Source organism: Atheta coriaria, unplaced genomic scaffold (assembly GCF_025399875.1).
Source record: "Atheta coriaria isolate IRGN ID8LTWV9N9 unplaced genomic scaffold, Caltech_Dcor_3.1 hic_scaffold_4_pilon, whole genome shotgun sequence".
Lineage (NCBI taxonomy): Eukaryota > Metazoa > Arthropoda > Insecta > Coleoptera > Staphylinidae > Dalotia > Dalotia coriaria.
The window spans coordinates 1,386,557-1,411,744 of record NW_027045446.1 but is presented as its reverse complement, the minus strand read 5'-3'; the positions used below and the strand labels follow the sequence as shown (position 1 = coordinate 1,411,744).

The window sequence follows — 25,188 nt, the reverse complement described above, 5'->3', positions numbered from 1 at the left end:
TGTGTGAATTTATTCCTAAAGAGAAGAAAGAAACGTTTACTTTTATTTTGTACGTGTGAGAATATTGTGGAGGCGCCGGGCACGCATTCCGACAGTAAATTTCATCCGGATGCATGTTTATTTTTACGTTGTGCCCTTACAGTCGTAAATCCGAGACAGCGCTCGCGCTATAATAAATCCAGTTTTTTTCGGCGGCTCGACCCGAAATTATAAACGGATTTTTTTGTATTTTGGGGTGTTTTTTGGGGAGAATATGGTGTGAATATTGGGAAATTTTGTAAAATAAACATATTGTTATTTTTTTGTAAACAAATCAATAAGATTTTCTTGGTTTTTTACTAATTTTCACAACATTAGCCCGGCGCCTCCACATAATGAAAAAAATATATTCTAATTTATAGTTTAATTAAACTCTTTAGAAATGTAATTAAATTTAATCGATTTACATAAATAAAAGTTTTATTTTTATTTATTTTTGTTTTTGATGATAATTACACTGAATCCAACATGTTTTTCATGTTTTTTTTTAAAGTGAAACAAAAAGCGATTAAAATTAAATATTCCTATTGGAATTTCGCTGCCTTTTTGCGCATTTCATCCTTTCCTAAGTCCTAATGAAATTTATTTAGTTTGCGATCGCGTTGTAAAAGAAGATCCTTCATAGACTTTATCCACAGCAGAGTGCAACCCCGAAAGTCTTTATCCTCGAAATTCAATAGATCCCGAGCACTAAGTATTCCCGAGCGTTACCTTGCGCCGCACACGTTTCGTGTCCGAGATGATAACTTGGCCGAAACTAACTTTGTTTCCCTTATTCTTATCTCCGACCCATCCGGCGCGTGCGCGCGCGAAACTTCAAACAATACACACTCCAAGTTGAGCGTGTTTGAGCAGGTGGCTGTAGCGCAAACTATGCGCACTTTACGTCCACTGGGGGTGGCTGCCAGAGGGTGGCAACTACCCGCACTACTATTTATTTTAGCCTCGGGGCTGGTTTATCAAGGGGATATTCTGATTAGTTTGATTTGTAAACATGACGCACAAAGGGTGCGATCATTTTTTAATTAAGGGTAGTTATTTCAACCCTTGAGAAGAAAAATTTATCGGGATGTACTCGTAAACAGATTTAATAAATAATACGTGTTCATTTATTATTCATTTTTATATATGAAATTTTAAAATGTTATTAATATATTTCAACCCTTGTAATTAAAAAATTATTTATTCAGTAGTAATAAAATTTATAAAATGTTAAATAAAGTCACTTGTTGTGCGCAATTTATAAAAATATTTTTATTTATTTTTAGAACTATTTTATGAGGTTATTTAAATTTTTTCTTGAATTAACATAGAGATTATTATGTGGAGGCGCCGGGAATTTATATTTTCTGTTATAACTTAATAACTACTTGACCGATTTTTATGATTTTTAATTTTTTTAATTTAACTTAATTTATATTAACAGAAAATGAATAAATTTCTGGAAATTTTCCGGTTTTCCGGGAATTATTTGATTTTAAATTTTAATTATATTTTTTCCGTGCAGATATTTCCAGTCCAATGAACCCGACATAAAACAAAGCGCCCTTAAAGAACGTGGAATATCATCCCCTAGCAAGTAAATCACACGGGCGTCGATGGCTTATCCGGGCGAGTCGCGCGTCTGTGAAATTTTAATAATATTAGTCGTTTTTATGCGCGCACAAAAAGTCACCCTTAAATTCACCGTCGTCGTCGCCGTCAGCAGCCGAAAGAAAAATAAACCGAATCAATTTCACGATCCGCATCACGTCGAATTTAATATTATACCAACTACTCTCAAATTACATTCCTTTTACACCACTAGTTGTACAATGGTATTTCGGTATTTAGAAAATAAAATTCTCGACATTTTCTCGCCGCGCGACGAGAACTAATAAAATAGCAGCTGATAAATAAATTGTGCAGGAATGAAAATACTTACCTTGGAAGGCAAGCGCTGCAAGGACGAAAGACGACAGGAAGCAAAACAACAACGCCATCCGACCGCATCCGGCGCATATTTTTATCATACTCATCTCTAACATCTTGATCATTTAATTTTCCCTCATCACTAAATAAGTTTTTAGTCGGAATTCACAATTTTCTTGCATTTTTTCAGCGGTTTGAGTCACTTAATATCCTTTTTACAACGCAGTCCTATTGATCTTTATTTAAACACGCTTCGTGCACTTGCATTAAACATTTTTCTATAAAAATCCACAACGCAAACACTTTTGTCTCGGGAAACCAACATTTCACTTCCGGTTGCACTTCCGGTTTAAATAAAAACACAAATTTTACGTTTTTCAATAAAAAAACTTTAAATATTTTATAAATTAAATAATTTTAAATTATTTTTTGTTATGTTAATAATTTGACACTATAGCAACAATTTGCTGACGTGTTACACTCTTACACATGTGTTTGACACACAAGAACAATCCGTAAACCTTGCGACGTGACGCTCGTGACGAAACTAAACTCCCGCTAGCGTCGTCCGTGGGTTTTATGCGCGGCGTCGCGCATGCCCGCAACTGTAATGCCCGGCGCCTCCACCGTCTCAAAACGCACCTTTGGCGAATAAAATCCTACAAAGTATTTTATTCGAAAATGACATCAAATATTTTCAAAGATAATATTTACGTCTGAATAACAGAAAAATTGCGCGGTTTTAATTAGCTCCCGTGGGAGAATACAACGAATGTGATTAATTTGTTGCGTGACACAATCTTTAGAATACATATGCATTGAAAATATTTCCATTCAGTTTATTCCATTACATTCAGCTTGTTTCCTATTCATTTAGACGTTTATAATTGGCTATGGCAGTTTTTCTTGAATTAAATTAATTAATACGCTAATTAATTTTTTCTTCAGAAAAACACTCATTAAAATTTATAAAATTACAACACGATGATAATAAATTTATTACAGTTGTAGAATTAATTTTTTCTATATGATGTTATGGTGAAGGCGCCGGGATGCATGAAAATAAAATAAATTGCAGGAAAAAGACAGTGTTTCAATGTAAGAGGATTGAGTTGACGATGAGGGCGTTAAAAAGACGTTCATTAGACATCTTTAATAAAAGCGTAATTTACGCTTTCCGGCCTCTGCCTTCGCCGCCCCTTTAACATCGTTTTTTTTCTTTTTGTTTTTTTGCAGCTCACATCAATGAAATGGATCTTTCTAATGTGGACGTAAAGTAAAAAGTAGTTGTCCGACTGAAGCATAACTACATAAATTAGGCCCCGGCGCACGTCTCGGATAATGAAACCCAACACGGTTCGCTTCTCGCGCCGTGCCCGAAAACCAAGCACACACTCGAAAACTCCCAACAGGATCGCTTCATAGTTGTGGAGCTCATGTTGCACGTTGTTGAGCTTTTCGTCAAGTCCTTTCGTCATTATATTTTGGACTTAATCTTCTTAGCTTTCAGGTTAAGTTTTTGTTTTGTTTGTTTCGGTGCCGGGTTGTAGCGAAGGTGCAAACTGGAAAGAATGGCGGAGTGAAAATGGCAGGGGTAGTAATTCACTGCATTGCATTGCATGTTGTTTATTTCCGGTGTGAATGCAGTGTACTCGTATTCATTGACAGGTGAGCTTTTCGGCGATGAAACATTGCCGGATTAGTTATCGTATTTTCTATTATACACACATCGTAAATTATTGCTTGTGATTATTGCAAATTATGACAGTGACGAGGACTGGGTGATGTTAGGTTAGGTTAGGTTAAATTTTGGTAATGTATGTTACAATGTTAATAACTGAAGAACAACTTGGTTGATTTTAAAACTTTTCAAGTGTTAGATTTGTATTTATTGTAAGTTTGAGAATAATAAATAAAATAAAAAAAATAGTAGTGTTTAGATTAGGTTATGTTATGTTTTGGCACCTGATTTAATAGTTAGGTATTATGTCGTAATTAAAATATTTTTTATTAAAAATGTTTATTTTAACTAAAATAAAACAAATTGATTGCAAATAATAAAGGTATTGCGTATAATAAAATTATTATATTTCTACATTATGAGTATTTACGTTTTACAAATTTAGAATCCAAATATCTCGTAAACTAAAAATGATAAATAGGTACAAATCGCAGAGACTATTCTACGGACTAATCCCTTTTAGATAGGCTAGTTAAAGTGGAAATCTGAGAAATGAAATTTTAATTCTTAAGAAAAAATTACCAAAATTATCTCTTAAACTAAAAGCGATAGCAACTAACGAATTGTTGATACTGAAAGATTGGAAAATTCTCAATCAGATAAAAATATATAATAATTATATTTGCTACAGTAAAAGGTTGTAAAACGCGCCTAAAAGTGCTAAAAGTAACATTTTTCAATTTTTGCCCATTTTATTCAATCGCGAATATCTCGTAAACTAAAAGAAATAAATAGGATCTGATCGCAGTGTCTTAATCTACGGACTATTCTCTATAAGATAGGCTAGTTAAAACGGAAATCTGAGAGATGAAATTTTAATTCTTAAGAAAAAATTGCCAAGAGGGGTGCTTGATACTTTTTATTCAAAATGTTTATTTTAAACTAAAATAAAACAAATTGATTGCAAATAATAAAGGTATTGCGTAATCCGTGAAATAATTTATGTGAACTAAAATAAATCAGTCAATAAATATTTAAACATAGTTTAGATAAATTATACTTGCTTGAGTTTAATATATTCAAATGTATTATCATATTCAAGGTTAAAAATCACACGATCCTAACTATAGAACTAAAATTTCTATTTTATAATTGTAATTTTTATGTCTTTATATCAATTAAAATTATTTAAATTAAATTATTAATATTTTTAAAAATATTTGATTATTTTGAATTTTTATATTAATTTCAAAATTATTACATCAGTTTTTCATGCATGGAAATATTTGCTATTGAAATTTTGAAATTATCATTTCCTGATTTAAATATTTTGCGAATAATAATTTACATAATATATAAGATTATGCTTTGCAAAATTCGTATAAATACTCGCAAGTTTTCGTTGGAAAAGTATCAGTTTGTTCGATTACACAAACAGCAACAAATCAAATCAACATGAAATTTGTAAGTACAAAAATATTTTTTAATTTATTTGTTTATTAATTTGTTTATTTATTTATATAAATTATATTAATATAAATGTGCTTTTTAAATTATTTTAGATCCTTGTCTTGTGCGCTTTGGTCGTTGTGGCCTCCGCTACTCCCTTCTACATTGGCTCCGATGAAGAAATCCCAGCTGATATGCACTCAATGGAAGATCACAGCATCCCAACACCCAAGCCCGCTGTTGATATCGCACCCGCCAATATCGCTGTCGATGCCGTTGCTGATGCACCTGCGGGCCATAAATGTGGATAAATTCATCAATTATCCAAAAATAATGGATCGCATGTTATGATTATGATTGTTCCTATATTATAATAATAAAATATTATATATTTCTGCATAAATTTGGTGTTTTTGTTTTTATACTTGTTTTGGAAAAATTTGGTGCGAATATCTTGAGAAATAAAAGTGATAAAAGGGAACGGATGGAAGAATTTTAATCTTCAGAAAATTCTGTATTTAATAAAATATAAAAAATTAAATTGAAAAATTAATTGAAGTTGAAATTAATTTATAAATTAAAACGAGAATATAATGTTTGCAATTTTTATAAGGCGTTTGATGGCGATTTTCCCGAAAATTGAAAGCTATAGAGAAGAACCGACTAAAAATTCTGAATCTTTAAGAAATTTACTATGAGATAAGATATCGACAAAATTAAGAAAATTAGACGAATTGAAAAATAATTTATAAGCTAAAATGCAAATTATAAAATTACTATCTTTATCCTGCGGCTTCGCTCGCGTTGAATCCATCAAATAAATATTAGAAATCAATGAAGTTGCTTACGTACGCGTCTGTAGTCACAGAAGAAGTAACAATGAAGTAGAATGGCGTGAAGTTTAAAATGGCTGAAAGTATAGTCTATGGAAGTATAGTGTACAGTCTCCATAGTGTAGTCAATTGGATTTGATGTTGGCGTAGCTGTCGGTACAGTGTGATGGTACTATAGTACTTAGGTTTGAGCTTCATTGCTGGAATGCTAGATGGCGTTAATGTAGTCAAATAGCCAGATGCAGAGGTATTATTGGCTAAGCTATTTTTTATTTTATTTAAAAAATAATTTTTTATTTTATTTAAAAAATAATTTTTTATTAAACAAAAAGTAGCCTATAACCATTCAGGGACCACTAAGAATATGTGTACAAATTTTCATGATGATCGGTTAAGTAGTTTTGCGTGAAAGTGTAACAAACATCAGGACTTTCGCATTTATAATATTAGTAGGGATAATAGAGATATTTGATGATATTATTAAGTGAATTACGAATAAAAAAAAAGATTTAGACATAAAGAAAAACCAATTAATGATTCCTAATCTACAGAATATTTTCTATAAGATACTTTAATTTGAAATAATATATGACAAAATAAAATAGATCAAAAAATCAGCATGAATTGCATTTGTTTTTGAATTTTTTTTTGTGAAAATTTTGACCTCAATTATCTGCACAACCAACATTGTTAGATTCTAATTATGATTCTATGATTTGCTATAAAATAAATTATTTAAATTATGAAAACTCATGGTCTAGGAATCAAAAATTTAAAATAAAAAATGCAAAAAGGGGTTTTATTTATTCTTGATATTTCAACTGTGGATATCTCCTAAACTAAAAACGATAGAAACGAACGGTTTGAAGAGTGCTTTCTGAATGCTCTACAAGATAAGACAATTTATGAATTATTATTAACACAGCTTGACATACATTAAACTATTTGTTATCGAGACTCCTCAACACCTGTTCAAAATATTTCCAGAGTTATTTACATAATATTGCTATTTATAATCGTATGATTGCACTTCACAAGTATACATAAATAGACAAGAAATCCGTTTCAATGGTACCAGTGTGTGTGATTATTCAAACAGCAACATGAATAAAAACAACATGACTACATCAGTAAGTACCTAAAAATACCTATAACTCATAAAAAATAAAACAATTGTACTTTTAGCTTTTTGCTTTGCTTGCTTTGGTAGTTGGAGTCTATGCTGCCCCATTCTACAGTAGTGCCAATAACGTTATCCCGGAAAGCATGCCTTCAATAGCAGATCACAGCTTTTCGATTGAAGACCTGCCAATCTTTGATGTAGAAACTGCTGATACCGCTGTTGATCCCTTTGTTGATGTACCTGTTTTCAACAAAGGTGGATAAAGTAATCAATTTTTCAAAAATAATTGCTGGTTTGTTATGATTATGGTCAATCCGCTAATGGTATAATAAAATTCTTATTTTTCTGCATAACTTTCGTTTTACAAATGTAGATTGCGAATATCTCGTAAACTAAAAGAGATAAATAGGTATAAATCGTAGAGACTATTCTATGACCTATTTTTATAACATAAGATAGTTAAAGCGGAAATCTGAGAGGTAAAATTTTACCCTTAAGAAAAATTGCCAAGGGGGTGCTTGATACTTTTTTCGACGATTTTCAAAAATTCATATCTCTTAAACTAAAAGCGATAGTTACCAACGAATTGTTGATTCGGAAAGATTGGAAAATTCTCTATCAGATTAAAGTATAAAATGATTATATTTCTTAGAGTAAAAGGTCGAAAAACGCGACTAAAAGTGCTAAAAGTGAAATTTTTTATTTTAGCCAATTTTCTTCAATTGCGAATATCTCGTAAACTAAAAGAGATAATTAAGATCCGATCGCAGCTTCTTAATCTATGGACTCTTCTCTATAAGATAGGATAGTTAAAATGGAAATTGAGAGGTAAAATTTTCATCCTTAAGAAAAAATTGCCAAGGGGGTGCTTGATACTTTTTTCGACGATTTTAATAATTAATATCTCTTAAACTAAGGGCGATAGCAACCAACAAATTGCTGATTCAGAAAGATTGGAAAATTCTCTATCAGATTAAAGTATAAAATGGTTATATTTCTTAGAGTAAAAGGTCGAAAACGCGACTAAAAGTGCTAAAAGTGAAATTTTTAATTTTAGCCAATTTCCTTCAATTGCGAATATCTCGTAAACTAAAAGAGATAATTAAGATCCGATCGCGGCGTCTTAATCTATGGACTTTTTCTATAAGATAGGATAGTTAAAATGGAAATTTGAGAGGTAAAATTTTCATCCTTAAGAAAAAATTGCCAAGGGGGTGCTTGATACTTTATTTCGACGATTTTAATAATTAATATCTCTTAAACTAAGAGCGATAGCAACCAACGAATTGTTGATTCTGAAAGATTGGAAAATTCTCTATCAGATTAAAATATAAAATGATTATATTTCTTAGAGTAAAAGGACGAAAAACGCAACTAAAAGTACTAAAAGTGACATTTTTCAATTTTTGCCAATTTTCTTCAATTGCGAATATCTCGTAAACTAAAAGAGATAATTAAGATCCGATCGCAGCGTCTTAATCTATGGACTTTTCTCTATAAGATAGGATAGTTAAAATGGCAATTTGAGAGTTAAAATTTTCATCCTTAAGAAAAAAATTGTCAAGGGGGGGTGCTTGATACTTTTATTCGACGATTTTCAAAAATTCATATCTCTTAAACTAAAAGAGATAGTTACCAACGAATTGCTGATTCAGAAAGATTGGAAAATTCTCTATCAGATTAAAGTATAAAATGATTATATTTGTTAGAGTAAAAGGTCGAAAAACGCGACTAAAAGTGCTAAAAAGTGAAATTTTTAATTTTAGCCAATTTTCTTCAATTGCGAATATCTCGTAAACTAAAAGAGATAATTAAGATCCGATCGCAGCTCTTAATCTATGGACTCTTCTCTATAAGATAGGATAGTTAAAATGGAAATTTGAGAAATAAAATTTTCATCCTTAAGAAAAAAATTGTCAAGGGGGGGTGCTTGATACTTTTATTCGACGATTTTCAAAAATTCATATCTCTTAAACTAAAAGAGATAGTTACCAACAAATTGTTGATTCTGGAAGATAGGAAAATTCTCTATCAGATTAAAATATAAAATGATTATATTTCCTACAGTAAAAGGTCGAAAAACGCGACTAAAAGTGCTAAAAAGTGACAATTTGCATTTTTTGCCCATTTTAATTAATCGCGAATATCTCGTAAACTAAAAGAGATAATTAAGATCCGATCGCAGCGTCTTAATCTATGGACTTTTCTCTATAAGATAGGATAGTTAAAATGGAAATTTGAGAGATAAAATTTTCATCCTTAAGAAAAAAATTGCCTAGGGGGGGTGCTTGATACTTTTTTTCGACGATTTTTAATATTTAATATCTCTTAAACTAAGAGCGATAGCAACCAACAAATTGCAGATTCTGAAAGATTGGAAAATTCTCTATCAGATTAAAGTATAAAATAATTATATTTCATAAACTAAAAGGTCGAAAAATGCGACTAAAAGTACTAAAAAGTGACATTTTTCAATTTTTGCCAATTTTCTTCAATCGCGAATATCTCGTAAATTAAAAGAGATAATTAAGATCCGATTGCAGCGTCTTAATTTACGGACTATTCTCTATACGATAGGCTAGTTAAAACGGAAATTTGGGAGATAAAATTTTCATCCTTAAGAAAAAATTGCCAAGGGGGTGTTTGATACTTTTTTCCACGATTTTTGAAAATTCATATCTCTTAAACTAAAAGCGATTGTTACCAACGAATTGTTGATTCTGAAAGATTGGAAAATTCTCTATCAGATAAAAATATAAAATAATTATATTTCCTACAGCACAAGGTCGAAAACCGCAACTAAAAGTGCTAAAAGTGACATTTATCAAATTTTGCCCCTTTTATTCAATCGCGAATATCTAGTAAACTAAAAGAGATAATTAAGATCCGATCACAGCGTCTTAATCTACGAACTCTTCTCTATTAGAGAGGCTAGTTAAAACGGAAATCTGAGAGATGAAATTTTAATTCTTAAGAAAAATTGCCAAGGGGTGCTGGATACTTTTTTCGACGATTTTTGAAAATTCATATCTCTTAAACTAAAAGCGATTGTTACCAACGAATTGTTGATTCTGAAAGATTGGAAAATTCTCTATCAGATTAAAATATAAAATGATTATATTTCTTAGAGTAAAAGGTCGAAAAATGCGACTAAAAGTGCTTAAAAGTGACATTTTTCAATTTTTGCCCATTTTATTTAATCGCGAACATCACGTAAACTAAAGAAGATAGACAAGAACGGATGGAAGTTTCGAAATCTACATTAAATTCTCTATAAAACAACCTAATAACATATCTAAAATCTGAACTGAAAATAATAAAAAAAAATTATTTTAATCAAAAATTTAGATGCGATTAGATTTTTTAATAATCCTGACTATGAAAAACCTTAAAATTCGACAATTTTCTCTACATTCCAATGCATTTATACTATTTCGATAAAACACCCTTGTGCAGTCATCCACCTCTGAGTGGTTTACTGACAGGGTGGCAAAATCTGCACCTGCTCTTCCCCCACACGCGCATCGCAAGATAAATGCTACAAACCTGCAGACGCCATCATTCCTTTCACAATTTCTCCCTTCATCCCTGTGCATGTATGCACTTTCACCCCAAACGCATCGAACCATCAAATTTCACGCACCAACTTCTCCTCAAAAGACTTCCATGATTTATAATAATGTTCACTGATTGCTCTTTACTCTCCACCCAAAACCAGGCGAGGAAAAAGTTTGCGCCATTGTTTGTTGCACAAATCCTGCTAAGCCAACACTGCTCCACGAGATTCGAGGGGTTAGAATCCGTGTTGCCTAAGCCGGATACCCGGATGCATAAACAGGAAGCGAAAAGGACGCGGGCAAGAAAACAAAGAGGGCGAGAATACGTCGCAGCGAGGCGGTAATGCATGAGTGTCATAAAGTTCATACGTTTAGTTGTTTTAAAGGCTGCTCTGCTCACCATCGTAAATAAACCCAGACGTTTCATACGCAAACATATGTTTACCATCTATTCCCATCCACAATAGAATAAAATACAGTATTTTAGTTTCGGTACGAATTCAATTAGATGCAGTTGTTGCTTTTACAATTTGACACTTCACTGACGGCGAAACCAATTAAAACCCCAACCAGTGCTCTTAAATTGATTGTTTTTCCGGTTTCCGTTAACGAATTTTATTCGCATCATTTATTTGCGTCAAAATTTGAATTTTGTGCGCGCATCGCGCCTGTTTGGTTTGTTATTGCACGAAGCTGCTTAAATATGTAATACTGGCTCTGTGTGCGCTTCCTCTCGCGCGCGCCGTGTGCTCAATATTTAATGAGAACTAAAAGTTTGCTCATAAACACACACGACACGTGCACGCGTGGCGGCGTAAGCTACTTATTTTAAATAGCTTGACTGCCGTTCGAAATGGATTTTGGCATCACTCCTATAGCTGGTGGGGAACCTCTTTAATTTTCATAACTTTAATGCGCGCCGAGCGTAAAACCGTAAAACACCTTAGTAAATTAGAATATCAGTAATTAATACCCACAATGTAATTTATTCATGGAATTATATACTTCCCACCATACACTCATCAGATATTGTGACGTCATGATTTATTGAAGCAGCGCGCCCTCGGTGGTGGTTTTGTAAGCTGTGACAAGTGTTGACTACGCGTGGGTTGATGTAAATTCGTTGTTTTAAGAGTAAAAAGTGAGAATTACACCGTAATAAAAGATGTATTCACAACCAGATGACGAATTGGGCTTTCTGTAAGTATAATAATAAGTTGTAATAGCAATAAACATTGCAATACATCAAAATTCGTACAAAAACTAATATAACCTCACTTTTTAGCACTGAATAATCATCCTATATTAAGACAAATCTTAGTATCAGCTGTTGTTTGGTGAGTAAAATAAAGATAATCATGGATTTTTAATGTAAATAAAGTGTATTTGTATCATTTTAGCACCATAATAATATAAAGTTTATCTTTTTTCAGTGACCTTCAATGTTTCATAAAACAGCGCCCTCCTTAGCAGTTTCTGTAAGTACCGAAATAGAGGGCGCTGCTGTAGTAACTTCACCCGCTAAAATTATTTGGTTATGAGAAACGTGCGTGTGTTGCTGTGAATTGTCCGTTTCTGCACAAAAAACTGATAATACAGGTGTTTCAAAGAGTTATAATTATCACCAGGTGATAAATTTACATCCATGTAAGTATTGCAACAACGCATTACACTAATTTTACACACAAAACATTTCTGTCTTGACTCATGTCTATTTTTATCATTTTAGAACAACGTGTGTTATGATTTTCAACCTGTTTCAATCGGCAGCAGAGTTAAATCAGTATTCGTGGAGAGTATGACTGCACGTAGCAGATCCATATCGTCCGGCGTGATGTCCCAGCCGTTGAGCTGCCCGAGGACGCGCAGTCTAGGACAATGCCCCATCAGCAGCTCGACGCTGGTGAGCGTCAGCCCGCGGGCATTCGAAAGCCAAAGCTCCTCCAGCGAGGCGAACTCACAGTCGGCGCACAGCCGGAAAACGTCGCCGTCCGTCATGCGGACGACGTCGCCGACGAGCAGTCGCCGCAGGAATGGCGTGTTCATCAGGAAGTATCTCACCAACGCATCGCCCACCGAACAGTACAACATCTCCAGACTCTCCAGCGCCAGAAAATAATTATCGGGCTGCAGGCACGCCAGCCGGTTGCATTTGTACAACTCGAGCGTTCGTAGCTCCGGGCATGCAATACACAATTGACTAACATCAAAAACACTTGTATCCCGCAGGAGATTCACTTTGAGGAATTGCAGTTTATCACCGTGCCGGTTGAGATAGTCTTGGAGTTCATCAGCGCGGCATGCGGACACCTTCAATGAATTCAGACGTTTCAGGCAGCCGAGTTTACTGATGACGCCATCTTGCGGCGAGTTGAAATGGACACTCTCCAGATTTGGACAAAGGTAAGCAATGGCGTCCAGAGATTCTAAACTTGTGCGGGTATCGTGGATATATTTAAGTTTAGTCCTAAAAGTTGGATCGGATTGTTGAATACTCTTCAAGGCGCCCCCAATGAACGAAAAAGTCTTCAACACGTTCAGATTCGGGAAGTTTTTGATTAAAGACACTATCACCTTTTCTTCTTCGGCATCATCACGATCCACATAGGAAATATCACATACATTCGCTTTCCCGAACATACCAATACTTAAAACTTTCAAAGTATCACTTTTCAAGGTCATTAGACCTTCCCGCGTGAAATTACACTCTCCCGAAATGTCCAACACAGTCAACTGGTCACATTTGATCGCGGTTTGTAGCACTAGATCATCCGCCATGTGCGGAATGATCAACACCTTCAAATTCTTCAGTTTTTCTATAACACTGATCAAAAGCGTCGGGTATTCTCTCAACCACACTCCATGCAGGTTCAAATGTTGTAAACCTGGCGCCTTGGTTCGGATAACCTCCAAAATGGCTTCGTAGTAAAATTGTGGGAACATCCCAGTGTCCAATCTGCGGACATCTTCACGCAGGGATACCCGCAGACAACTGAAGCGTGTGGAAGCGTCCAAGTTCTCCGAACTCAGTACACGTTTAATGATGTCCTGTAGGACTTCCCCGGTGGCTTCGGAGAGGTAATTTGTGAGGGTCTGATCGTCGCAGGGCTCCTCGCTGCCCAGGCAGTGGACGAGTAGATTGGAGACACATTTTAGACAGAGGTAGCTTAATGGTAGGACTTCTAGCTTTGGCGACATGCTCGACACTGACCTTAAAATTGCAAATAATTCCGCGTCGCTTTGTGGGTTATTTTCGTTTGAATGCGTGGTTTATAATTAGCGTGACTTTGGCATCACTTTGAACCCCGCACGCATATTGCGATTGTTCACTTTTGAATTATTTTGTTGAAAGAAACATTTGATGATTTATTTATTCAATTATTAAATGTTGCACAATTAATTCGACACGAAATTTATTGTCGTGGTGTAATAATAAGAAGCCGGTCTTGGGAAATAAACCACAAAAAAAAACAAAGGATGTTTGATACGCTCGGAGTTTTTCACTGCGTCGCGGTCGGTGGTTTGGTTTGGATTTAAGGAAACGTTTAGAAATCGATAAATCTCACGAAGACGCGCATCGTTGTGATACAATGCGGATAGCAATACCGCGTGGCGAAAAAGGACGAAACAAAAAGGATGCGAAGCATGTGCGGATGTTTGCAGACGGCATTGTTGCTCTCCACAATGGACTTTTCGTTTCGCGCTCGCCTTATAAAAACAATCATATCGACTGTGCTACGGCTACAATGTGTGAGCAGGCGAAGTGCTTCGGAAAAATAAAAACAAAAACACGCTATTTCTCGATGTTGCGTTTGTGCAATTTGTTTTCGGAATTTTACTTTTAAATGCTGTGGAAATATTATTCCGGAAGTCGGACATGTTTGATGAGTATCATAAAATATTTGCTTTGAAATTAATACTGAAGTATATATCAAGTCGCGTGTATATGATCTATAACGTCTTCTATAATGTTCAATAATGTTTCACGTCGCGTGGTGCTTATTTATATTTTTCACCCATCTCAAAAAGACATTTATTTCGCTCTGGAGATGAATGTGTGAAAATGCGTCTCGCCGAAGTGCGCGGAGATTCATGGCCAATTTCCGGTCATTTTTCATTCGGAAATGTATAAATTTTGGCGGGCGCGCGCGCGCAGTCACCGATTCGATGACGTTCGATTTATAAATCGTCTTCATCTTCTCGTCGCCGTCGTTGTCGAAGAGACGTGGTCGCAATATAAAACACACTCGCGCGCGGCGGACGTCAGAAACAAGCATCATTTTGATTAATAAAATTTGTTCGTGAATTGAGTTTCGCTTCCTACTTACGTATTACTTGCCGCTGGATGTAAGGCGTAAGTGTAGCAGGAAACTGAAATGCATTTCCGATTACGTTTTCTTACGGCGCTCGGCATTATGCCGATCTTGTTATAACTTATCCACTATTCATGAGCGCGATCCGCGCCATTGTATTGTATATTTGCACAATGCGCGCGTGCGAGCGCGGCCGCCCGAGCGAATTTATCGAACGTGCAGATTTCCCGACGAGAGAGTCTTAATATTTTATGTCTGCCTGGGCGAATTGCTTATTTGGCGAGCGCGGGGGCGAGCAGGCGGGGGCAGGAGGACGGCAGCAAGAAAGTGTAGCCGGAAACGCGATGCTATTTGCATTCGCGCGCGCGCTGCTGCGAAAATAGTGAGCGAAAATTGTAGATGATGAATGTTTGTTATTCAATTTTCTTCGGGGCCAAAGGCAGCTCCCGGGGAGTTAAACTGGACAGGTGGAATCGTCTGCAGAAAAATTGGGTACACACGACATGAGATACATGTCATTTTACGCTGTTTTGAATTTGTCAACAGCTCAACCCACGTGCAACACTTAATTTTGATTCAAATCAACAAAAATACATCTCAGACACCCTGTATAATTATGGGAATTATTTCAAGCTAAAATTTAGCAAGAAACATTTAATCTGGGAATCAATTTTGACTAAATTCAACAAATCTACATTAAGAACACCCTGTATAATTATTTTTCTATATAATGTCATTATAGCTACGTTGTTATGAATTTATCAACCGTCCAATTTGATCAAAACTCGATCAGTTACTTAACTTAGGCAAAATTCAACAAAACTACCCCGTATACACCCTGTATAATTACGGGAATCACCTGAACCTTAAATTTAGACAAAAACATTCAATCGGTAAATTATTTCCGACTATTTTTTGCAAAACATCCCTTTGAACACCCTGTATAACTATGGGAATCATTTAGGACTTAAATTTAGCAAGAAATATTCTATCTGCAAATCAATTTTGAGTGAAGGCAACGAAACTACATTTCCAACACCCTGTATATTTATTTTTCTATATAATGTCATTATAGCGACGTTGTTTTGATTTTATCAATTTATCAACCGTCCAATTTGATCAAAACGCAATCGGTAAATTAATTTCGACTGAATTCAACAAAATTACTCTGTATACACCCTGTATAATTATGAGAATCACTTTAAACTTAAATTTAGCAAGAAACTTTCGATCGGTAAATGAGTTTCAACTGAATTTTACAAAACAACCCCATGAACACCCTGTATAATTATCTGAATTACTTGAATTGAATTTTTTTAAATAATATCATTATACCTAAACAAGTTGTTTATTAGTAGGCGTTGAAAGTGTAACAAGATGCTCATTAATTAAGGATATAATTGCGCGCTTAGTCAACGCATACCGGCACTTAATCGTTGAATAATTTCAAAGTAGCTCGTGCTCGTCGTCAACTTGAGATTAACTACGCCGTCAACGTAGTAAACAAGAACACAACAAGACGACGACAGCATCGCCGGCGTTATCTTATCTCATTTTCTAAGACAGGAATCCAAACTAGAATTTATTAAAATTTGTTTTGCTTGAATTTGTATTCGGTGTCCCGCGAGTGCAGCTAAGGAAAAAGGGCAACCAGGGATTGAAATGAATTTGTAGTTTATGCGTCCGAAGGATTGTATCCTGCGGCGTACGCAAACCCCATACATGTTGAATTATATTGAGGCAGGTTGCTGGTTTCGGCATAATTTTCCAAAGCCTAGTCGGACGCGAGTCGCCGAGCGGAACTTATTCGGATGCAAATTTCAAGCGCAACGACATGGAAAAAATAAAAGCAAAGTGAATTTTTTCCTCTTGTATTTTTCAAAAGAGGAAAAAATACAATTACAAATTTTATTTTTGGGTGGATTTAGATTATAATTATTTATTTATGTAAAAGTTTTGTACTTTAAGTCGTTAAGGTATGGGATTTGCAATAATGGATTGTCACTTGAAATGATTTATTCGCGCAATGATGAAAATCTTGTCGCGGCTCGTTATGCAAACTTTTCCGGTTTGCCTCGGCAAGAAAAAAAGTTTCCGCTCGCCCGTTTAATGCGCAAATACACAAGTCGGCTGGGGGCGTAAATGAATCCGTGTTCGCCAGTTTCGGAAACTTGGCTGGCGTTGGATTCGTAAAAATATTCCGGCGCAGAGCAACGCGCTCAACACCTGATTAAGAAAGTTTTGCGGCTTTCCGGCGTGTGCAACTACTTTCGCCACATGCGCTCACCTGAGGCTCACCATGTTGCCGATTATCGACGAATAGAATTAAAAACTCTCGACACCGACACCGATTTCGACTCTGCTTTCCGGCAACTTTTTAATGACGTTCAAGTTTTACCCGCGCGCGCGCATTCTATATTGAAACGAAAATAAAATTAATGTTCGGAGCGCGATTTTTTTGCGTTCTGGTGGCGGGTGTAATTAGGGATGCCGGTAATTTGTTTTCAAAGTTTACACACGCGTATTAGGCGCCGAATTACGGGGCTTTCCCAAGCCGAACCAATAACAAAGTTCGACAAGTTAAGAATATATGAGTTGACCTAAGCAATACCGCAGCCGGACGCCCATTCATCATGAGCCACTTCATTTCACTTGTGTGTTGCGCAGCTTGTAGCTTTTCTATTTGTTGTAGTGGGTTCGATTCGATTACAAAGTTTTGAATTTTTTGAGGTGTTGATTTACATCCCAACGCGGCAATCAGCGAAACTTTTTTTTGCGAAAATAAAATCATATTCAATGCGTGTTTCTGCATTTGAAAGTTTCATCACGTGTTTGCAACTTTACCCTTTCCCCGTTTTGCATTGCGGGGGAGTTTTGTAAAGTTATGCCACTATCTAATTACACGATATTATAAATTATCGAAAAGCCGGTAACGAAATATCAGCCGCGCGCGGTCGCGAGAAACTCCCGAAAGTGACCTTTTCGCTCGGACAACTTCAAACCGGAAATCCAGCGGAATCCGCAGGACCTCAATAAGGTGTACACGACAGTTTTCGGCGCTGGATCGCAACGGTAAATTATCGGCGCGGAAGTTGCGGCCCAATAAACTACAAGCGGGTGAAAGGGTGCGTGGTTGGTCATAAAGCGCATACGTCATGTTTGCGTGCGTCATAAATGTTTTTGGCATTTTGTGTTTGGCTTGTCATCGCAAGTATTGATTTTATCGGCGAAAATATTAACGCCTCTTTATTAAAATGTGTATAAATTTTAAGACGACAGCAGAAAGCTCCTATAAAAGCTCAATCCTTGTTTTGTTTGGTTTTGTTTTTGATGAAAAAAGCTTTTCAAAAGTAAAATCTTGATGGTTAAAAGTAGAAAATATTTTATTTATAAGATTTTTTTTGCGTGTTTTTATTCGGTGTACATCAATCGTATATTTTGCGTGTTTTTGCGGGTTGTGGAAAATGTTTAAACTTCAAAGTAATTTCTTGCGAATTATTGCTTCCAGTCGATGCGAAGTTTTCGCAAGGAAAAGCGCATTTTAAGAGTACAGAAAAGGCAAGGATGCGAAAAGAACACAGCGGCGTTCTTCGTGCATTCGCTACACGGCTACAGGTTTGCGCACGTGCGCGGAATAATGCGCACTAATACAATCCGCAATTGATTAAACGAAATCGAAATAACTACCCCTCAGGGCTGGTTTGTTTGTTTGTCGCATTGTCATTTTTTTCTTTACAAAAAAAAACAGAAAAAATGTTTTTTATAATTTTTAATCGAAATTTTTTCAAATTATAAGTTTTTTTCTGTTCAAACAATTTTGAAGATACTAAGCGTAACCGGAAGCAGTAAAGGAGGCTTTTTATGACTAACATTTTTCGGCATAATAAAAATCAAAAGCCCATAAGCCACCACCAACTTTTCGACGATTATGTAAATCATAAAATTATGAAAGAAAGCCTCGAAGACTACCATCAGTTGTGCACGTTTCCGGTTTGCGTAAATTTATTACTTAGTATTACTTTTTATGACGCAGGCGAATAGATTTAATGAAAGGGAAATATTTGAACACTTGTAAAAGTGTAAACTTTATTTCAATTCGAATAATTGCCGCGCGTAAAATCGACTGTCGCCCGGCAAACGATTAGCAGCGCACAACGCGTTGTGTTCAATGTCGATGTGCGCCGCACGTCGCGAATTCAATTCGGCACGCCGCTTGTAATCAAAGTAATGTTTTCGCCGACGCGTTTTCAGATTTGCATTTGCAGCCGCCGCCGCCGCCGCCCGCTCGATTTGCCGCCGGCATTCGTAATCGTCCACCACTACCACATCCCGCGCGCGAATTCCTCGCGTTGTGAGCAAAAGAGTTTTTCTTCTCTTCGGGCGTTCTTTTTTATTATTTTTGCTCAAAGGAGCAGGCGTTAAAAGTGGAAACTAATGATGCGGAAAATGGAATCACCTTCGGATCCATTTGTTCACCGGGAGCGATATGTGCGCTAGTATATTTTCGTTTCCTCGCTTCAATATCCCATCCCTTTACATTTACACCCCGACCGTCTGGAGTCGTCGAACGATTTGACTTCTCACCATTCCGCATTCTCGCATTCCCCTCCCTCCCTCCCGGCACGGTTATCGCGGCGCGTATCTTTAATGTGAGCACCTTTTTTTCTCTTCGCCGCCGCCAAAAACCCGGACGTTAGCATTAAAACGCGTTAAAAGAACGCCGACGCTGGCCACTCGTTAACTGCGCTGTTAATCAGATGTATGCAACCCCCGCCGGCTTGCTGGCTGTAATCTGCGAATGGCTTATAAAGTCGCCGTTAACAAACTTGAATTAAAAAAGTTTCCCACCCGGCGTGTAATCTGCGTACAATCTGATTATATTGTTTTATAGAAGTGTGTACAAGCGACCCCAAAGTGCGCGCCAGCGAGCTTTCGTCTCTTCCATTTAATGCGATTAGAGAACAACTTTTCAACTTAACGTCCTGCAACGCAGTCACTCACAAAAGCATCCAATCGATAGCACCTTTAGGAAACTTGCCGAAAAAAATCATATTCTTATTGAGGCGTTATTATTTTTTTTTGTTTCAATCGCGTTGAAAATCGGGATAAAGTGCTTTTTAAAATCGGCGAGTTAATCAAGCCGAGGCTTAAGACGAACTCCGGTCGGACGCTGCAGAGCCTGCTCTTTATCACTTTATTACGCCGAAAGCCAGCGCAAATAAAAGCCGGAAAAAAGAAAACGCCGGAGCGCATAAAGTGAAAAACCTGGTGCGGGAAAATTAAGGCAGGAATTTACTCGAAACTCAAAGAATGCGCGGATTAACTTTTTTACTTTTCCACCACTCGGAGAGTGTTAAAATATTAAAATTATAGATTTAAACAGAGTGCTTAAGACGGTAAGCAGTCTCCAGCTTGTCTTTGATAGAGTTCAGAAGAGGGTATTTTTTGCCGTATATGCCGCCAAAGTCATCCGTGTCCAAAGTCCACAGCATAATTCCTCCCAGACCTTTGTTTACCGCGTAATCAATCTAAAAAAATATTTTTTTTAACAAATTTTTTAAATAACATAGGAAATATTTACCTTGGCGTTGTAGGTATCTGTGTCATCATAACTAAACCAGTCGTTTTTGTAATAAGCGTAACAGTTACCATCATTTGAGCAGTCGGTTTCATATGATCCAGTTTGGAGATATCTTTGGAGCTAAAAATTATTTTTTACGAAAATATTTAAAAATTTAGTGTTGTTTGCAATACCTCGTAGTAACTTAAGAATCCTTGCTCCCCAGTATAAAGACCAGCTTTACCCATACCGTCAGTCAATGCTCCGATGTCATGTTCTTCAGGATCCTTCAAATTGTAGCTTCTGGCATAGCTGGGAAGGCCTAGAATTAATTTTTCTTGGGAAAAACCTTTTCCTAACCATAGGTCAACACTTTTTCCTATTAAAATCATGATTATTTATATTTCTTGGGTAAAATTTTATTTTTTTAAATCTTGACTTACAATTTCGCTAATTGGAGCCATCAATCCCACTGTTTCTGAAGTAGTAGCGGTGTAATCATAGGCCATTAGGGACACATGATTAACATATCTAAAAATATCAAATTAAGTTATAGAAAATAATTTTATTCTTAACTAGCTGTTGCCCGCGACTTCGTTCCGGCAGTGTTTAATAAAAATGTAATTCGTTTTTACTCTCTTGTTCTAGACATACTCGTAGTATGAGTCAATTCTATCAATAAGATTAGCAATTTTAAATTAAAGAAATTAATTATATAAAGTTTTGTCAATAATGCACTTCAGCGCGCCATCTCGAATTCAACTATTTAACTATAACTATGATTGAATCTCAATGTCAAATTTTATTCTATAGAAAAGAGCTGTTTTGAGGATTTTCCCGGCAATTATTCGAATTTTTCTCACCTTTTAAACCTTCCCTAGACCTCCACGAATAATTCAAGACCAAGATAAGATAAATCCGTTCAGCCGTTCTCGAGTTTTAGCGAGACTAACGAACAGCAATTCATTTTTATATATATTGATAGATAGATATAGTTTGTTTACTTGCTAATTTCTGGCACATCATATCCTTCTTCCAAAAGTGAAGATACGATTGGAGCAGCGATGGAGATTTCCAAGTCCCATTTGCTAAATCGTGAATGCATTTGCTTCAATAGCAAAACAAAATTCTGCTTGTCTTCGGCTATACCTCCGCGCTGACCTGGATATTCCCAATCTACGTCCAATCCGTCAAAGTTAAAAGCGACAAGGAAACGCAACGCGCTTTCGACGAAATCCTCGCGCGACTTATCGGTAGATGCCATCTGGAAATATTCGCGCGTATTAAATATTCATATTCAAAACACGGAATAAAATATTCTAAGACTTGCCACTGAATACTTTCGTGAGCCTTCGTTCCAACCGCCAATCGCGAGGATGGTCTTCAGACATGGGTTCTGCACTTTGAGGTCTGTAAAGTTTCTCAGGCCGCCTTATTTTTCAGAAGGAAGTTTAATATTAATAACGAATTTGTTTTTGGGTTTTAATTTTTTTTTACCATGAGAAACGTCTACGTTCTGATCAATGTAATCAACTGCTAGGTTTAGATTCATTCCGACGAAGGAGTAGACAACGTGGGTGCATAATGAAGTGTCTATGTTGGTAGTGTCAAAAAAGCCGATATCTTGACGGTAATAAGCCCAGCTTGAGTAGTAACACACGATTTTTGGTCCTGATGTAAAATTTGTTTAGTTTTTTATGATTTTTTGATTTTTAAAAGGTTAAAACTTACCTGTTGGGCATTCCTCGGCAGAAATTAAATTAACCGAAAGGAAACTTAATGAAATTACCCAAAATAAAATCATTTTGAATCGTTTTCTATAAGAAATAAATCAAAACTAATTCACTTTCTATCGTTTGATGAGTATTTCTATATTTTTAAAGGTAAATGATAAGATAACAAATATTTGCCATGTACTTATACAATTTATTCTTGACTGATAAACACACTATTAGCACTGATTTAAAATCAATTAGTTTCGCTAGTTTTCGTTATGAAATTTTATCTCTAAGTGATAGTTTCCGTTTGCCTTCGGTTTTTCCCCATGCAAGTTGTGCAAGCAAGAGGTTTAAAGTTTTAACCACGGAATTTGCGCGTCTAAGAAAGATTTACTGCAGTTTGCTGAGAGTTGCTGAACCCTTCGGCAAATATTTATTCGTACTTATATACAGCGACGTCCAGACCGCGCGCTTCCAACTGCTTATCCACCCAATCCCGGTAGAGCGCCACGTTGGCGTAAACACCTGGCGTGTTGCTCTCGCCGCAGCCGATGCCCCACGAAACGATGCCCACCTGCACCCACTTGCCCGGATGCCCCGGGAGCGGGCATACTAACGGGCTGCCGCCGTCGCCTTTGCACGTATCCTTGTTGGCTTCGCCGCCGGCGCAGATAAAGCTCTTGTCTAAGTGATAGAACTTTCCTAGTCGCGTTGACCGTAATGCTTCCAGGCAACTGCTTCTTGACACGATGGGCAGCTCGACTTTTTTTAATATTGATGAATGTTTGCCTTTTTTGAATGCGTCTTTACCCCATCCGCTAGCGACGCAGAGGGTATCATCAGCGCGGTAACCCATTGGAGGTAGACAAATGAAGTTGATATTTTTTGCTAGTGTGATGGTTTCTTCAAGAAAAAGTAGAGCTATGTCATTTTTAAGTGACCCGGTTTGAAATTGTGGATGTATGAGGATTTCTTTCACGCGGTGGTCTTGATGTGGTAAAGGTTCGTCTTGACTGCGGGTATTCCACTCCCCAACGCGGATTGTCCATTCTTCATCCAACATTCCAGCCACACAATGGGCTGCTGTCAATACCACTTGATAACTTATCAAGGATCCTCCACATTTATACATGGATTTGTCATTTGCTTGTAAAAGTAGGACCACTGTCCATGGAGCCTCACCAAATTGGGCCTTTACACCATTACCTGTGATTCTAAATGATAACCCTAAAGGTTGTTCTAATCCACATCCTTTTAAAACATCTTCTGATGGTCCAATTGAGTTTGCAGTATCAGGTTGTTGATGATCCACAGGGGTCTCACAACATATTTCAAAGTAGTTTTTGCAGTCATGACCAGGATCAAACCTTCAAAGTCAAAAATAAAGCAAAATGTAGATTCCCTCGTGTGACCTTCTTACCTAATATCTAAAAACCCTTCCCCATTGGAAGTTTTGTCATGATCCACGCACATATGAGGCGGTACACAAACACATGACTTTGCTTGTATCTCCTGAACACTGGGATGATCCGGTAGCTGCTTGTACTCGCCATTGTAATGCAAATTCAGTACGTCACCTCCTCGCAAAGTGGCTGGAAGTAAAACCGACAGTAAAAATAAAACCACGTGCCGGCTCATGATGTGGTTGGTGTCAAACTGCGCGCGAATAACAACAAGATACGATTTGAATTCTACGCCCAATTTGCGTGTGTGCGTCCTCGAAAAACAAAACTAGTAACAAATTTCGCTGTCAGATGTCTTGAGATTCGGCGCGCGCGTGTTTGTGTTTGATTTGCAAAGTGTTTACCGGCGCGGAATCTACAAGTGCGCCGCGAGTCGAAATTAAAAATAAATAAATTAAAATCGAAAAGTTTCGGCACGCACTTGTTGATTTAGCCATCGCTCAGCTCAGCCCTCGTATAATGCGAATCGATTTCGCGTGAAATTAAATTTGAATGCAGATGCGAATCGGCATTGTGTACACATTCCTCTCTTGCGCCCGCTGATGAAATACACTTTTCACCACGCGCGTTCGGCAGACGACGCCGAATAATGAAAGCCAGGCAGGCGGCGGCGGCGGCTTATCTTAGACGTGACAGACGACGGTGATTCCTTCGCATCGCCGTCGATGGAAAACGCTCGAGAGGCAGAAAGAGGGTTGTCTGCGTTTTTTTTGTTTTTCCGTTATCGGCAGGCGCACGATTTTACGTCTAGGTGCCTAGGAATAAAAATCAAACAGCGCAAAAATCGCCCGACTATTATATCTTCAAAATCCAACAGATTTACGAGCCCCGGATGCAATTTTCACCATTTCTACCATTTCAAACTGTCACGCTGAAATCGTTGCGCACATTTGATTTTTGTTTTATGCATCATTACAATGATGATCTTTTCGGGACCGAGCGCGGAAGATATACTAGCTGCTTAATTTTTATTGCCCGCCTCGTTTCGGCTGTTAAGCGGGCTAATTACAGGTGAGTTCGGTTATATTTTAGTGCCGACGTTACGGCATCGCATTGCTCCCCAGAGGGACCGAAAGCTCCGGTGGCGCAGCATCAAGCGTGCTTTCTACGGGCTCCTCGCGGCGACACACTAACTAGATACATCACCGAACATTCTCGCGGTCAGGTTAGGCAGGCAGCAGCCACTCGGAGCGAAACTAACGTCGGAGACACATCGTCTCGTTTTGAATGGCAGCCAACCTCGACCAGGAGTCGAGCACGAGTCGAGTTTGCTCGCAAAACTGCTTGATAACGGTTGACAAAATCAACGTCTAACTAATTCGGTCTTGTTAACCGAGTTTTAGACAAACAACTCGGCGCGCTGGTTGTGTTTGTGCGGGTGCGAGTGCATAAACAATTTGCGGTTCTAGTGGTGGTGGACACAGTGACATCGTATGTTTGCGTTTTGAAATCAGTGTGCCATCGCGCGGCGCAAATATCAACACGTAATGAAATTCTGCAGTTATCAGTCGGGCGGCGGCGGAAGCAATCTTTTCGTCGAT

General features: G+C 37.0%; 4 protein-coding genes and 2 long non-coding RNA genes across 6 annotated transcripts in view; 2 read left to right on the top strand and 4 right to left on the bottom strand.

The window, feature by feature from the left end:
• The window catches only part of LOC135790326 (lachesin-like), a 63,274-nt gene extending 60,792 nt beyond the window's left edge, over positions 1–2,482 (bottom strand). Inside the window, exon 1 of the mRNA XM_065300519.1 lies at positions 1,964–2,482. Within this exon, the coding sequence (XP_065156591.1) occupies positions 1,964–2,075 (112 nt within the window). The 5' untranslated portion in view covers positions 2,076–2,482. The remainder of the gene's footprint in view (positions 1–1,963) is intronic.
• A 2,560-nt stretch (positions 2,483–5,042) lies between these two features.
• LOC135791156 (uncharacterized) lies at positions 5,043–5,483 on the top strand. The gene is made up of 2 exons (XR_010547948.1): positions 5,043–5,095; positions 5,194–5,483. It is a non-coding gene; the product is annotated as an uncharacterized lncRNA (long non-coding RNA).
• Positions 5,484–6,996: 1,513 nt separating this feature from the next.
• On the top strand, positions 6,997–7,389 carry LOC135791266 (uncharacterized). Its single transcript, XR_010547988.1, has 2 exons — positions 6,997–7,043; positions 7,099–7,389. It is a non-coding gene; the product is annotated as an uncharacterized lncRNA (long non-coding RNA).
• Positions 7,390–11,956: 4,567 nt separating this feature from the next.
• On the bottom strand, positions 11,957–13,924 carry LOC135790624 (uncharacterized). Its single transcript, XM_065300899.1, has one exon. The coding sequence runs from the start codon at positions 13,789–13,791 to the stop codon at positions 12,343–12,345; it is 1,449 nt and encodes a 482-aa protein (XP_065156971.1). The 5' UTR covers positions 13,792–13,924; the 3' UTR covers positions 11,957–12,342.
• A 6,293-nt stretch (positions 13,925–20,217) lies between these two features.
• Positions 20,218–22,356, bottom strand: LOC135790626 (chitotriosidase-1-like). Its single transcript, XM_065300901.1, has 8 exons — positions 22,198–22,356; positions 21,964–22,137; positions 21,797–21,897; positions 21,471–21,730; positions 20,906–20,997; positions 20,661–20,845; positions 20,488–20,607; positions 20,218–20,434 (listed from the first exon to the last, which is right to left on the bottom strand). Exons 1-8 carry the CDS (start codon positions 22,268–22,270, stop codon positions 20,282–20,284), a joined length of 1,158 nt encoding a protein of 385 aa, XP_065156973.1. The 5' UTR covers positions 22,271–22,356; the 3' UTR covers positions 20,218–20,281.
• Positions 22,357–22,401: 45 nt separating this feature from the next.
• On the bottom strand, positions 22,402–23,983 carry LOC135790625 (phenoloxidase-activating factor 2-like). Its single transcript, XM_065300900.1, has 2 exons — positions 23,605–23,983; positions 22,402–23,551 (listed from the first exon to the last, which is right to left on the bottom strand). The coding sequence occupies exons 1-2, from the start codon at positions 23,820–23,822 to the stop codon at positions 22,618–22,620; spliced, it is 1,152 nt and encodes a 383-aa protein (XP_065156972.1). The 5' UTR covers positions 23,823–23,983; the 3' UTR covers positions 22,402–22,617.
• Between the last annotated feature and the right edge of the window lie 1,205 nt (positions 23,984–25,188).